The sequence below is a fragment of the Melanerpes formicivorus genome, unplaced genomic scaffold, assembly GCF_026170545.1.
Source record: "Melanerpes formicivorus ecotype bairdi unplaced genomic scaffold, bMelFor1.0.p_v2 SCAF_4, whole genome shotgun sequence".
In the NCBI taxonomy this organism is placed as follows: domain Eukaryota; kingdom Metazoa; phylum Chordata; class Aves; order Piciformes; family Picidae; genus Melanerpes; species Melanerpes formicivorus.
In genome coordinates this window covers 39,429,302-39,444,727 of record NW_027142356.1, presented here as the reverse complement: position 1 = coordinate 39,444,727, position 15,426 = coordinate 39,429,302, and the positions used below count along the sequence as shown (strand labels likewise).

General features: G+C 56.2%; 1 protein-coding gene across 1 annotated transcript in view; it reads left to right on the top strand.

Moving 5' to 3' along the window:
- Nucleotides 1–15,426, top strand: part of DLC1 (DLC1 Rho GTPase activating protein) — a 170,557-nt gene that overhangs the window by 22,711 nt on the left and 132,420 nt on the right. Inside the window, exons 3-4 of the mRNA XM_068137745.1 lie at nucleotides 10,983–11,132; nucleotides 14,094–14,234. Of these exons, the coding sequence (XP_067993846.1) occupies nucleotides 10,983–11,132; nucleotides 14,094–14,234 (291 nt within the window). The remainder of the gene's footprint in view (nucleotides 1–10,982; nucleotides 11,133–14,093; nucleotides 14,235–15,426) is intronic.

The following is a 15,426-nucleotide window of genomic DNA, read 5'->3' as shown; positions in this document are numbered from 1 at the left end:
CCTTGTCCTGTCACTGGGCACCACCAAACAGAGCCTGGCACCTTCACCCTGACTCCCAGCCCTCAGATACTGATAGACATTGATCAGATCCCTCTCAGCCTTCTCCTCTCAGAGATAAGAACCCTGGTAGGATTCCCTCTCAGGCTTTCTTGGTAGCAGAGATGTTCCAGTTCCTCCATCACCCTCCCAGCCCCCACTGGGCTCTCTCCAGCAGATCCCTGGCTCTCTTGAGCCCAGCACTGGACAGGGTACAGGACTGGTGCCCTAGCAATGGGAGCAGCTGCTCCCCCTCTTGCCTAGCATTCATTTCCACAGCTGTGTAAAGCTCTGCCCTGAGCCATGCAGGAGGCTGCCAAAGCCCTGCCTCTTCTGTGCCTTTGCCACAGCTTCCCTAGCAGGTACAGCCTGCAGGGCCTCGGTCCCTGATCCCAGGCTCCCTCCCTGCCCTCCCCATTGGGCTGTGGCCGTGGAGGAGAAGCCCTCCTGTGTCAACAGCATTGCCTCATGCAGCAGGATGGTGAGAGTTTAAATGTCAGCATCTTAGTCACTGCTGATTGCCTTAGGACTCACCCAGGACCTCCTGATTTCCCAGCCCTGTCTGCAGGGGCAGTGGGTACTAGCAGCCAAGCATCGCCGTGGAGCTTTGGTCTTTGCTTTCAAACCTCTTCTAAAGCGTGAAGCAAACTCCTGTATGCTGAGAACAGCCTGAGAGGCTGCTCCTGGAGCCAGAGCAGGGCTCTGAAGGTGAAAGGAGACTTCTCCAGCTCTCTCAGCGAGTCCCTGGGAAAGTTAAAAATAACTGCCCCAGAGCTGGCACTTGGTGTTTGAGAAAAGGCCTCTGTTCCAGGAACTGCCTCATGCAGCAGAAACTTATTTACCAGCTGTGTGGACTTGAGAAAGTTTCCATCTTACCAGAGACAAAACTGAAATAGCAACAGATTTTCCATCCCTGCCCCCTCCACGCTCTGCTCTCAGGGAGTGCTGCTGCAGGAGCCGGGGCTGGGGAGCCGGGGCAGCGGGAGCCGGGGCTGGGGGAGCCGGGGCTGGGGGAGCCGGGGCTGGGGGAGCCAGGGCTGGGGGAGCCAGGGCAGGAGGAGCCGGGGCAGCAGGAGTTGGGGCTGGGGGAGCCAGGGCTGCAGGAGTTGGGGCTGGGGGAGCCGGGGCTGGAGGAGCCAGGGCTGCTGGGGCTGGGGGAGCCGGGGCTGGGGGAGCCGGGGCTGGGGGAGCCGGGGCTGGGGGAGCCAGGGCTGCAGGAGTTGGGGCTGGGGGAGCCGGGGCTGCAGGAGCCGGGGCTGGGGGAGCCGGGGCTGCAGGAGCCGGGGCTGGGGGAGCCGGGGCTGCAGGAGTTGGGGCTGGGGGAGCCGGGGCTGGGGAGCCAGGGCTGCAGGAGTTGGGGCTGGGGGAGCCGGGGCTGGGGGAGCCGGGGCTGCAGGAGCCGGGGCTGGGGGAGCCGGGGCTGGGGAGCCAGGGCAGCTCGGTGCTCTCCAGCAGAGGGTGGCTCAGCCCCAGGCCATCTCTCAAGGCCTGCAGTGGCAGCAGTGATGTCACCTCCCTCTTGCTAAAGCATGTCCCTTGGGAGAGGAGGAAGGAGGAGGCCACAGACCTAGTAGCTGAAAATATGCTTAATTACTGTCACTGCTGTGTTAATTACTGAGGCAGGACTGACTTCATGGGGGAGCAGCACAAACCCAACCAACAACAAAACCCAGTCACTGGAGGCAGGAGTCTGAGTACAGAGGGACCTCCACTAATGCAACCCAACCACCCCAGGCAGCCTGAGCCTTGCACTAACTGCTCCTTGCAAGCACGAAGCCACCTGGCTCCAGCCCTGGCTGTTGCTAGTCAGCATTTGCACCAGTACCCAGCCCAGAAACCAGCATCAGCTGTGAGCACAGGCTGAGGGAGCTGGGGCTGTGCAGCCTGCAGAGGAGAAGGCTCTGGGGGGACCTCAGAGCTGCCTGCCAGGACCTGAAGGGATCCTGCAGGAAGGCTGCAGAGGGACTTCTCCTCAGGGTGTCTGCAGACAGGCCCAGGGGGAAGGGTTTGGAGCTGAGGCAGAGCAGGGTTAGAGTGGAGCTGAGGAAGAAGTTGTTGAGCAGGAGGCTGCTGAGACTCTGGCCCAGGCTGCCCAGGGAGGCTGTGGCTGCCTCCTGCCTGGGGGTGCTGAAGGCCAGGCTGGATGAGGCCCTGAGCAGCTGAGTGTAGCTGAGAGGTGTCCCTGGGCATGGTGTGGAGGTTGGAGGAGCTGAGCTCTGAGCTCCCTTCCAGCCTGAGCCAGTCTGGGACTGTCACATGCCACAGCACTGCTGGTCACCCTCAGCCCTTGTGATGCAAGGTTTGCCTGTGCAGGGGGGGCAGAACCTGCACTAGCAGACTCAAACACCCACAGCTGGCTCCCTCTGGGAGAGGTTCTTCACCAGAAGTGTCTCATGGAGCTCTTAAACACCAGGTGCTAAGGGCGCTGCAAGCAGGGGTAGCTTTAGCTCCACTCTTCAGGGCACAAGAGCGGTTCAGCAGCTGGCAGTGGGTGCTGTCTCCTGGTCGTGCCAGGGCTGTGGGAGGGAAGGGGGGAGGGGTTTCACCAAAAATGCAAAGGAAATGTTTGTCCCCAGTTTATTTTTAGGTTCTCTCTGTGTTTATTGTGGAGCCTGACATTGGATTCAGCAGCACAGAGTGCTTGGGCTCCATCTGAAATGTGGTTCTGTGCAGAGGGGGGGAGAAAGCTCTGCTGTGCAGAGGGCTGTGTAACTGCAGGCACCCTTTTGGAGGCTGGCCTGGGCCTGGGCCATCTCTCTCATTTGGATACTCTTTCCTCATGGGCTGAGATTTACACCCCGGCCACAGCTCCAGCAGGCAGCCCAGATGTGGTCTGTGAGCTCACCCAGCAGTAACAGGAGGAGGCTGTGTGCTCTGACATCTACCTGCTGGCTGTGTTAGTTGTTCTGTCAGTGCTTCCCATGTCTCTGTGCCCACCAGGGAGGTTTATCTCCTCCACCATGACCAAAGCACGCTGCCCTCTCCTTTCTGAGGGAGTCCCCATGCTCTGTCTGCATCGAGTATGTGGCAGTGGCTGTGAGAGGCTTGGGCAGTGTGAGGAACAGTTGCTGTGTGATCAGCCTGGAGAAGTGAAGGCTCCTTCGAGATGTTCCAGCAGCCCTTCAGTACCTGAAGGGGGCCTGGAGGGGCTGTCTGCAAAGGACAAGGGGCAGGGGTTTTAAACCAGAGCAGGGTAGACGTAGATTGGACATTAGGAAGAAGCTCTTTACTCTGAGGGTGGTGGAACAGTGGAACAGGTTGCCCAGGGAGGTAGTGGAGGCTCCATCCCTGGAGCCATCCTCACTTTCCTGGTGTCAGGAAAGATGCTTTCTGAGTGGGGAAGCAGACATTGCCATTGTTTCTAATGCCAAATCAGCTGCCTCAGCTGGGACAGGACACAGTACAAGGTCTGGGGGCACTGGTGAGGAGGGTACAGGCATTGAAGTGACAGCTCTGGAACGGTGCCCACCTGTCACACAATCACAGAACTGTCAGGGCTGGGAGGGACCTCAAGGCTCAGCCAGTCCCAGCCCCCCTGCCCTGGGCAGGGACACCTCACACTAGGTCAAGCTGCCACATCCAGCCTGGCCTCCAAAACCTCCAGGGATGAGGCTTCCCCTGCCTTCCTGGGCAGCCTGTGCCAGTGTCTGACTGCTGCACCCTCACTGACCACAGCCACATCAGTCACACAGGAGAGTTCTGTTCCTCATCACCTGGGGACTCACTGGGCAGGACAACTGTTCTGTCATCTTCCCAGCCACACTGAGAGGGCTTCATGGCCACGGGAGAATGCACTGAGAGATGACAGAGAGAACATTCTAGAGCAGCAGCAGGCTTTGCTGTGCAGGTTTCACTTCACTGCTGCATGTGAAGCAGGGCTCCTGCCACTAGGCAATCCCTGCCCAGTGATGCTGCAGAGGAATTCACTAATCAGAAAGAGAACACTTGTTCCTTGACAGAAAATCTCTAAAGAGTTGATAATTACCCTCAGAGGAGTCCATGGGTTGGTTTCCAGCTGTGGAGAGCACAGTGGAGAGCTTATTTCTTGACCTAGCTATCTGATGAATCAGGAAGGGATCAGTGTCATGGAGTCTGTTTGAACAGACCACCTCCTGACACTGGGAGAGATCCAGATGAGGTCAGCCCCCTCAGCTTCCTGCCTCAGAGAGGCAAAGGGGGGAAATCTGATAAAGAGAAAGCTGCCCAGAGCTGCTGTGGAAACCTCCAGAGATGAAGGCAGCAGAGGAAGGATGTTTTTAAACATAATCCTCCTGTTGGCTGCAGCAAAACAGTGCAGGCATTCAGCAGAGAGCAGGAAAGCTCTGCCTGGTGCTGCCTCCAGCCTGATTCTGCTGTCACAGCTGAGCCTGACACAGGAGGAGCCCTGGTGGCACAACCCCCAACAGCTGCAGCCATCACCCTGCTACCCAGAGCTGCAACTGCACTGCCGAGGGACAGAGCTGAGCAGCAGAGGTAGAACCAGAGGGGAGTTCAGCCCAGTGCCCCCTCTGGATCAGGTCAGGTCTGCAGCAGCCTTGGGAAAACCTCTCCTGCCTCTGATGCCCACACCTTTGAAATGCAGCCAGTATCATTTCCCTTTGTCCCAATGGGAGGTTAGCTGTGTTGGACATGCCCTGAGGGCTTCTATCAGTTGGCTCTCTGGGGCAGCCTGAGCTGCACAGGTGGAAGCTCTCAGGAGCCTTGCAGGCTGTCCTTCAGCACTGCAGTGTGGCTGCTGCCTGTGGCACTCCCCTCCAGCTGCATTCACGCCCAGAGGTTCCTCCCAGGGAGGAAAAGGCTCTCGGTTTTTGCAGCACCCATGCTTCAAAATCAGGTGTGGATGAAATGGAATTCCCACACCAGCTCACTTGTAGGTCTTCTCAGCTCTCTGTGTCTGCTGCCTGCCTGAGCTCCCAGCAGAGCAATTGGAGGGAACTGTGTGGTGCTTTCCCAGTGCCCTTTCCTGCCATGCTTCTCCCCAAGCAAGTGTCCTCTCAGCTTTCTATTCACCTCCCTTCTGCTCAGGAATAGCACAAAAGAACAGCTGGATTTGAGGCTCTGGGGGGACCTCAGAGCTGCCTGCCAGGACCTGAAGGGATCCTGCAGGAAGGCTGCAGAGGGACTTCTCCTCAGGGTGGCTGCAGACAGGCCAAGGGGGAATGGTTTGGAGCTGAGGCAGAGCAGGGTTAGAGTGGAGCTGAGGAAGAAGGTGTTGAGCAGGAGGCTGCTGAGCCTCTGGCCCAGGCTGCCCAGGGAGGCTGTGGCTGCCTCCTGCCTGGGGGTGCTGGAGGCCAGGCTGGATGAGGCCCTGAGCAGCTGAGTGTAGCTGAGAGGTGTCCCTGGGCATGGCAGGGGTGTTGGAACTGGGTGATCCTTGAGGTCCCTTCCATTGCTGACAACTCTGTGATTCTGTGGCTTAGTGGGACAGGACTGTGGGGATCTGTGCTGATGGTAGGAGCCCAGGCAGAGGCAGCAGGGCCTCAATGGTGATGGAACTGCACTCTGTGAATGTTCTGCACTGGAAATGCTGCAGCTGTTCAGCATGCCTCTTCCTCCCATTGGTAGGACATGTCTAATAATGCCAACACCTATTTGAATATTAAGTTTCTATCCAGTGAGAAACACTTCCAAAGGTCCTGCCACCCAAAGTGAGCAGTCCCTGCTGCAGCACCAGGAGATGCCTGTGGTGTCTGTGCTGCTGCTTTCCCGGGGGAAGCAGCTGGTGGTGGCCCTGAATTCACTCCAGCCTGCCTTGGCCCTGGCTGTGCACTGAGTCAGGCTCTTCCTCAGCTGTGCATTCCTGCCCCCATTGCTGAGGCTGGGATGTCACCCTGGCCTCACTGGTGAGTCAGGAGCTGGAGCTTTCAGGCAGCGTTTCTCCCTTCCGAGCCGATTGTGCCACGGCGTGTCTCGTGTCTGGCCCAGAGAAGCTGGATGCACCACAGATGGAAATCAACAACCTGATGCTGAACACATCTGTGTGCAATGGTGTGGGGCTGGCAGCTCTTCTGCTCTGCTGGGATGATGCAGTCATATCTCATGAGATAATGCTTGATTAGATTGGAAGGAAAGCCCCCACCGGAGTGCAGCGCTCAGGCTGGCTATCTCCAGTTCTCGAACAGAGACATTTTGATTCCATGAGGACATAGGCTAATCTCTGCCAGCTGCTCTCTGCTCCCCTACTCCAAAAGCCTCCTTCCCCCTTCTCAAGCAGCCTGTTTTCCCTGCAGACATAGTTCATGCAAAAGCTATGCTGGCCTTCAGAGAGGTTGCACCAGCTGTGGGGGCAGTGAGTGTTTGTTTCCTTCAGCCTCGTGGAACCCTGCATCTGAAAGGGGGTTGTGAGGTGTGGCAAACCAGACTGTTACTTCTCTTCACTGGCTGCAAACAGCCACAGGGCTGTTAGCTTGAGGAATAGGGGAACAGTGCTTCATGAACAGTGATGTCACCATTCCCCCTCTGCCTGGCTCCAGACACCCTGAGGAGAAGTCCCTCTGCAGCCTTCCTGCAGGGTCACTTCAGCTCCTGGCAGGCAGCTCTGAGGTCCCCCCAGAGCCTTCTCCTCTGCAGGCTGCACAGCCCCAGCTCCCTCAGCCTGTGCTCACAGCAGAGCTGCTCCAGCCCTTGGAGCATCCTCTGGCCTCACTCCAGCAGCTCTGTGTCCTGCTCCTGCTGGGGACAGCAGATGAACTCTGGTTTTGCAGGAGCTAAGGTTCCAGTCTCCGTTTCTTTGATTCCTCACCACGTTCACCACTAACCTGAGCTGCTGTCTGTTGTTCCTCTGTGGCTGCACCTAGCAGTAACAGGTTTAGTCACCATGGTGCCCTCCTGTCTTTCCCAGCTTCCAGAGTGATGGGCAGCAGCCCTTCTGTTCCCCAAGGCCAGGCAGCCCCAGCTGTGCAGTGCTGTGTTCAGCTGCTGGCTTTCCTGGGCGTGCACTTGCAAGGGTAACCAGGCCAGGCTCCAGCAATTCTGGAGCTGCATTTCCAGCTCCTAGGTCATGCTGCTCAAATGTTTGTCTGCACATGTGTAGACCTCCCAGCAGGTCTAGGGTGGTGCTCCTCCTCCTCTCTCTGCCCTGCAGTCCTGTGTTTGAGTTGCAGTCCTGCAATTCAGGAGGGAGAGGGATCTGCTGGAGAGAGTCCAAGAGAGGCTATGAGGAGGCCTTGGGGGCTTGAACCTCTCTGCTATGAAGAAAGGCTGAGAGCCCTGGGGCTGTTCAGTCTAGAGAGGAGAAGGGGGAATATGATCAATGTCTATCAATATCTGAGGGGTGGGTGTCAGGATGAAGGTCCCAGGCTCTTTTGGGTGGTGGGGACAGACTGGGACACAGGAGGTTCCACCTCAACACCAGGAGGGTGACCTGGAGCAGGCTGCCCAGAGAAGTTGTGGAGTCTCCTTCCCTGGAGACATCCAACACCCACCTGGACGTGTTCCTGGGTGATGCTGCTCTGGCAGGGGGTTGGACTGGGTGATCTCTGGAGGTCCCTTCCAGCCCCTAACATCCTGTGAGGCTGTGTTTGCAAAGAGGTGTCTGCTCAATACCCCAGCAGCAAAAGTCACTGTGCTGCAAGGGGAAAGTCCTCTAAGATCCACGTGTCTGAAGTGTGAATCACAGCAACCCAGCCAGGCTCTAATCCTGGGAAGCAAAGGATGAAGGCTGAGCTGGAGAGTGGCATTGCAGCTTGTGAGCAAGGGACCCTCAGCTTCTGGCAAAAGAAAGCCAGCTGGAAACTCTCAGGAGTGCTTCCATGGAGGGCAGGCTGCAAACAAATGTTCCTCTTCCATTCTGTGGTGCTTTTATGCCTCTTGCTTGAGGATGTGCTGCTGCTCCTGCATCCTAGATTGGGTTGGGTTGGAAGGCACCTCCAAAGGTCAGCCAGTGCAGGCCCCTCCAGTGTGCACAAAGGCAGGGAGGGAATCTGCATGCTGAGCACTGCCTCCAAAGCAGTGTGACCAGCAGCACAAGGGAGGGGATGCTGCCCCTCTGCTCTGGTGACACCCCACCTGGACACTGTGCCCAGCTCTGGTGCCCCCACCAGCAGAGGGACACTGAGCAGCTGGAGAGGGTCCAGAGGAAGCCACAAAGATGACCAGAGGGCTGGAGAACCTCCCATATGGGCACAGGCTGAGGGAGCTGGGGCACTCCCTCCACTGGCTGCAGCAGCAGGGCTTGCCAAGAGTTTTCCTTGTCAAACAAGTTCTGATTTCCCTGACTATGACCTTAACCTGGGGGCTAGCAGTTAATCTAGGAGCCAATGCTCAAGCTTCCTGCATTCTGGGAGCAGCTACACTGCTTCCTGCTCCAAACACACCAGCATGCCCAGCTTTAAGCAGCTCCTTTATCACACCACTGAGGACAGAAGCTAAAAGAAATCTTGTTTCCAGTTCATGACCTGAAGTCTTTCCTCTTTGGGGGCAGAAATAGAATCTCCAGAGCAATCCCATCTCAAGCTTGACCTCCTGAGCACCTTTGTGATGCACCCAAGAGCTGCACGGCTCAGAGGCTGTTAGGGCACGCTCTGGCCAGGCACCTGCTGGTGCCCAGGCTCTGGCTCCAGGCAGGGTTTGGCCTCATTCTACAAATGGCCATTTTGCATGGCAGTGTGGAAGGTAAGCAGCTGCCAGGGGGGCAGTGGGGAAGCCTGGCTGCAGAGGAAATACTCTCTTTGTAAAGGAAACAAAAGAATGGCCAATATCTTCCTGGCTTCAGATCATATCACACCTCAGTAAGAAGCCCTCAGAACACAGACAAGGGGAACACAATGCACCAAAAGAGACAGGCTGGAAAGCTCTTGGAAACCTGCTAGATAATGCCCAGGGTAAAACTGTCTAACCATGAGTTACCCTTCTAATAACATCTACTCAATGTGCTGCAGTGACTTCCCAACTCCACACTGCCCTTTCTAGATACATCCCCAGGTGATTGTGGCTAAGTTGTTGTTTTGACACTTGGCCATCCCTGTGCCCAGCCCAGCAGTGCCCTGGGCAAACAGAAGGTGATCTTTGTGTTCCTCAGTGAAACATGAACAGAGAAACCAGAGTGAAAATGTTAACACTCCCCCTGGCAAGGCTGATGGCAGCAGCAGTCAGCACCACAAAGCACTGCTAGGACTTCTGAACAGAAGAGCTCAATTCCAGTCCTGCCTCCAGCTCTGCTGTCCCCAGCAGGAGAAGGACACAGAGCTGCTGCAGGGAGGCCAGAGGAGGCCACAAAGATGCTCCAAGGGCTGGAGCAGCTCTGCTGTGAGCACAGGCTGAGGGAGCTGGGGCTGTGCAGCCTGCAGAGGAGAAGGCTCTGGGGGGACCTCAGAGCTGCCTGCCAGGAGCTGAAGGGATCCTGCAGGAAGGCTGCAGAGGGACTTCTCCTCAGGGTGTCTGCAGACAGGCCAAGGGGGAAGGGTTTGGAGCTGAAGCAGTCTTGAGCAGCTGAGTGTAGCTGAGAGGTGTCTCTGGGCATGGTGTGGAGGTTGGAGGAGCTGAGCTCTGAGCTCCCTCCCAGCCTGGGCCATTCTCTGGTGTCAGAGCTCTGTGACAGTGCAGTTTGCTTGCAGCCAGCCCCTGGGGTCAAGCCTGAGCATCACTCTGAGCAGTATTTTGCCATCTCCTCGTTTCTCTGCAGCATTCCCAGCCTGCTCCATGCAGAGTCAGCTTACACTCTCTTGGCAGGGTAAGGCAAACAATTCCCTGGGGGCAGAACCCCGATTTTCCTTCTTGCTCCTCCTCATGTCAAACACTTCTTATCTGCTCTGCTGTGAGGAAGAAAAGCTACAGAACAAACACACTGACAGCCACCACAGTCACCACTGCCCTTCTGCTGTGGCAATTAACTGTTGGGTTTGAAATCAAGTGTAAGTTTGTTGGGCCACTACGGGCTGGGCGCTGAGCTGCTGGGGAGAGCTGGCAGACAACAAGATGCCCATGAGGCAGCAATGTGTCCTCATGGCCAAGAAGCCCAATGGCAGCCTGGGGTGGAGAGGAAGGGCTGTGCTGAGCAGGTCAAGACATGTTTTCCCAACCCTGTACTCTGCCCTGGTGAGGCCACACCTGGGGTACTGTGTCCAGTTCTGGCCTTCTCAGGTCAAAATGGACCTCAAGGAACTACTTGAGAGAGTCCAGTACAGAGTCATAGAGACAGGCTGAGGGAGCTGGGGCTGGGAGCAGAGGAGCCTGAGGGCTGCCCTCGGTGCTGGGGATCAAGATGTGCAGGGCTGGAGCCAGGCTCTGCTCAGGGATGGCCAAGCACAGCACAAGGGGCACTGGGGGCAGGCTGGAGCAGAGGAGGTGCCAGGGGAACAGAAGGGAAACTTTGTCCCTGTGAGGGTGGCAGAGCCTGGAGCAGGCTGCCCAGATTGGTTGTGGAGTCTCCTGCTCTGGAGCCTTTCCAACCCCCCCGGATGTGTTCTGTGTGCCCTGCCCTGGGTGATGCTGCTCTGGCAGGGGGTTTGGACTGGATGATCTCTGGAGGTCCCTTCCAACCCCTACCATCCTGTGATCCTGGTGGGCTCTGCAAGGACAGGCAGTTGTTATGCTCAGCTGGGAAATGGCTTGCTTGATCTTTCTTCTCTCCCGCTTTGATCACGCACTAACCTTCACCCTCTGTATGCTGCTGGTTTGCACAACCAAACTGGTGAACTTGTGGGGAGTGTTTGGAGCAGTGCTTCAAGTCAGTAGCTCTTTAAGGAAATGGTAGTGGTAGATTGGTCCCAAGGCCCTCTGCATAGCTGGGATGCATTTTCCATCCTGACACCAACTGTCCCCCCAGCAGCCAGGCGATGCCAGGGAATGGCTTACACACCACAGAGCTGTTCCCACAGAGGAGATTTTTCTGCCCATTGTTCAGGGTGATTTCATGGCCAGCTCAAGAACAGAACTGTCTTGCTTTGAGGTGGCTTTTCCCAGCTGGTGCCACTTCAGGTCTAGCAGCTGTCTGCTCTGCTCCTCAGGAGGTGCCGGAGGACCGGGAGCGGTCGCGGCTGGATTCCATGGTGCTGCTGATCATGAAGCTGGAGCAGCTGGACCAGGACATTGAAAATGCTCTCAGTGCAGGCTCCTCCCCAGCCAGCACCCCCACCTACCAGCGAAAGCATCCACCTGTAAGTCACTGCACTTCATCTCCCCTACTGTTCCCATCCGGGTTTGCTTCACCTTTCTGTTTCCTGCAGCCCTTACATCTCTCAGCTGCTTGGTCTCAGACCTGAAGCTCTTTGAGTGCAGAGTGTCCTGTGCCTTGTCTGTCTGTAGGCATGGGTGCTGAAGGCAGCAATACTGGCATCCAGTGCTGCATTTCAGCAGTGGGCTGTAGGTGAGACAGCAGGGTTTAAGGTGCAGTGGGATTGGTGCTCTGTAGGTGAGGAGAGAGCAGGGTTTAAGTTGCAGTGGGTTTGGTGCTCTGTAGGTGGGGAGGGAGCAGGGTTTAAGGTGCAGTGGGTTTGGTGCTCTGTAGGTGAGGAGAGAGCAGGGTTTAAGTTGCAGTGGGTTTGGTGCTCTGTAGGTCAGGAGAGAGCAGGGTTTAAGTTGCAGTGGGTTTGGTGCTCTGTAGGTGAGGAGAGAGCAGGGTTTAAGTTGCAGTGGGTTTGGTGCTCTGTAGGTGAGGAGAGAGCAGGGTTTAAGTTGCAGTGGGTTTGTAGGTGAGGAGAGAGCAGGGTTGAAGGTGCAGTGGGTTTGTAGGTGAGGAGAGAGCAGGGTTTAAGTTGCAGTGGGTTTGGTGCACTGTGGGTGAGGAGAGAGCAGGGTTTAAGGTGCAGTGGGTTTGGTGCTCTGTAGGTCAGGAGAGAGCAGGGTTTAAGGTGCAGTGGGTTTGGTGCTCTGTAGGTGAGGAGAGAGCAGGGTTTAAGTTGCAGTGGGTTTGTAGGTCAGGAGAGAGCAGGGTTTAAGTTGCAGTGGGTTTGTAGGTCAGGAGAGAGCAGGGTTTAAGTTGCAGTGGGCTTGGTCAGCTGAAGCATCTCCAACGCACTCTTTGGAGGGAACCAAAGGCAGTGACACTTCCACCAGCTGAGCATTTCTGTGGTGGATGTCCACATTCTCCCAGTTTCTCTCTGAGCACTGGTGGCACAGGAAGGCTGCAAAAGGATGTTACCATCTGCTCTCCAGCCCTGCCAGTGTTTCAGCTGATTCCTTACAGCAAGGAGGGGAGTTGAGGCAGTCTGTAGCAGTAAGCCTGCATGACAGAGCTTGTGTCTGCTTCCACGCTGCAGAGCAGCCCCCCAGAAGGGCAGCCTGCCCCAGACATGGTCTGTGTGCTACATGGAAGTGGTCCTCTTGCAAAGCACCTCTAAGGTCATTGAGTCCCACCATCACCCATGGCCACTGAACCATGTCCTGAAGTGCCATGCCCACATTTCTCCTCCACCTCCCTGAGCAGCCTGTGCCAGTGCATGAACTTTGGAGCCTTTGAGCCCCTGAAGATCTGAAGAGTTTATGCTTAGAACATGTCTGCATTGTGTTCAGGCTTATATTGCTCTCTACAGCTCCCTGAAGGGAGGTTGGAGCCAGGTGGGGGTTGGTCTCTTCTCCCAGGCACCCAGCACCAGAACAAGAGGACACAGTCTCAAGCTGTGCCAGGGGAGGTTCAGGCTGGAGGTTAGGAAGAAGTTCTTCCCAGCAAGAGAGACTGGCCATGGGGATGTGCTGCCCAGGGAGGTGGTGGAGTCCCCATCCCTGGAGGTGTTCAGGAAGAGCCTGGATGAGGCACTTGGTGCCATGGTTTGGTTGATGAGATGGTGTTGGGTGAGAGGTTGGACTTGATGATCTCAAAGGTCTTTTCCAACCTGGTCTGTTCTGTTCTGTTCTATTCTATTCCAATTATTGATTACTTACAGTAGCCAAGCATTTGAATGTGATGCAAACCCAGGGCTAACACGGCAGGGAGCATGGTTCTGCACCATGACACCGTGGCTCTGCTAAGCAAAGCTGCTCAGGGCAGCTGTACCCAGTCTGAGCTCCCCAAAGGCTTTGCCAGGGCCTGCTGCATTTCTCAGTGCTTCACACTGCACAGGACTCACTGGCAGGAAATACCTGACTCAAGTCCATGACCCTAGCTGGAGTGCAGCTTTGTCTCTGCTCTCTAACCCTTTTCAGAGGCATCTCACTTGAGCCCTTGCTGTAGAGGCACCTAACTGGCAGCTGCACTCTGGCAGGAGCAGGGCTTCACCTGCAACTGAGGGGTCACAGGGTTGCTGTTTTCTCCAGGTCAGAAGCAGAACCCCGAGGTGTTTCTGCCTCATATTTGGCCTATTCTAGGAGCTTGGTGTTGGGAACCTGAGGCTTTGCTGCAGAGAGCTGGCTGGGGTGAATAGCCCAGGCTCTTTCCTGTGCAGCTCTGTGCATGCAGGCTGCCCCTCAGCTAACAACCCTGACAATACATGGCTGGCCCTACACACAGCCAGCTGCTTGCCAGACACGTGGCACCACTGATCTGCCAGCAGTGTAATCCCCTGCCCTCACCCCAAGCAGTAAATCAAGTGTGCTCAGTGTTTTTACTGCCTCCACAATAAAACATGCTCTATTTCTTCTTCTTCCTATTCCCAAACAAAAGAGGAATGTAATCCCTGTCATGAAAAGTAAGAGTGCTTGAACCAGATGGAGCACTTGGCTGATAAGTGTCTGCTGACTCCAAAGAAACCTCGGGGGCTGCAGCTCTGAGCTGCACACACTGCTGGCTGCTGCTGCCACCTCAGCTGTGGAGTGCTCTACAGATGCTCCCTGAGCCTGCAGTGCTGCCAGAGACAGGGGGTGGAAGCACACAGGAAGCACTGAACATCAGAGGAGAAGGTCAGGCTCCTGCAGCCTCTGGTGCCTAGCAGCTAGGGAAATTACAGCTTTGATGTCAGTGGTGCTTGATCACTTCAGAGCAGCAGCTGATGCAAAGTGCCACGTGGAGAAGGAGAGCAAATGAACCTGTAGGTACTGGGAAAGAGTCAGGGCCATCACTCTGAGAGTGAGAGTGAGGCAGAGGCAGTGAGTGAGCCTGGCTGAAGGCCTGCACTGTTTAGGTAACTAGGTATGGATTCCAGGTCTGCATTTACCACAGGGGCTTGCAACCTTTGCCTTCACAGGATGCTGAATCTGGTTCTGAAAGTGGAGTGGAGGTCCCTTCAGCAGGTCACTCACAAACAAACTTGTCTGCTAGCATCCATGCTCCTGATGCAGCTCCTCCCTGCCCAGGAGCCAGCTCGGGAGCCAAACCAAAGGCTGGGGTGAGTACAGACCATAATGTCCTGACTTGACACATGACAGCTTGGAGTGGAATGAAGGCATTCTGTACAGCAAAGCTGGGTGTCAGGGAGGGGCAGGACTGAGGGGAATGGAGCAAAACCAGAAATGGGCAGATCCAGATTGGCTGTGAGGAAGAAGTTGTTGCCCAGGAGGGTGTTGAGAGCCTGGCACAGGTTGCCCAGGGAGGTGGTGGCAGCCTCATCCCTGGAGGTGTTTGCAGCCAGGCTGGATGTGGCTGTGAGCAACCTGCTGCAGTGTGAGGTGTCCCTGCCCATGGCAGGGGGTTGGAGCTGGCTGAGCCTTGAGGTCCCTTCCAGCCCTGATGATCCTGTGATTCTATACTATTCATTATGTGGGCTGGACAGCAGAGTGTGGAGGACACTGGGTTAAAAAACCCCAACTAATAGTTCAGGCTGCCTCAAAGTGCCTGAGTGGCAAACAGTCCTAGAAGGTTCATGTTTACAAGCACAGCTGAAGACTGCAGTAAGCTGAGCTCTCCCATAAGCAAACAGATCATTGCAAGTGACCCTTAGGACCATCCAGCCTGACTGCTAAGCCAGCACTGCCACAGCAGCTCTGAACCACATCCCTCAGCCCCCACAGGAGCCTTTCCATTTGCCTTAGCAAGACAAAACTTCCTGAAGTGGTGTCACTTGGAACAGCTTCCAAAGCCCCTGGAGGATGTAGCCAGAGATAAAGGTGGTTGCATCATTGCTGTGCTTTACCCCCAGGCAGCAGCAGAGCCCCTGCAGCCACTCAAACCCCAGCAGCACTGCCCAGCTGAAGGGACAGTGTCACTCTAAGGCAAACTATTGTCAAGTGCTTTCACACAGAGGGCATCAGAAGGAAGCCTCTGAGCTGGTGAATCTTTTCCTGCAAGGGCCAGGGCACGCTTGGTGGTGAGGAAGGGCAGGTCTGAGAGCTCAGGTGTGGCCAGGAGCCCCCTTCTGTATCCAGTAGTATTCCTATGTAGCTCCCAGGGTGCAGTCCTCTCTCCTGCTGTTGTCCATCTGCTGAGGAACTCTCCTTCATGATGCTCCAGCCATCAGGGGGTGCAAAGAGCTTGGGTGGCCCAGGAACTCCTGAGAGAGGCTCAGCTCCCCTGGGCACTGGTTGCTGCCTCCAGCAGAGCAATCAGGGCTCCTCTGGACGTTGCACAGGCTGCAGACTCTG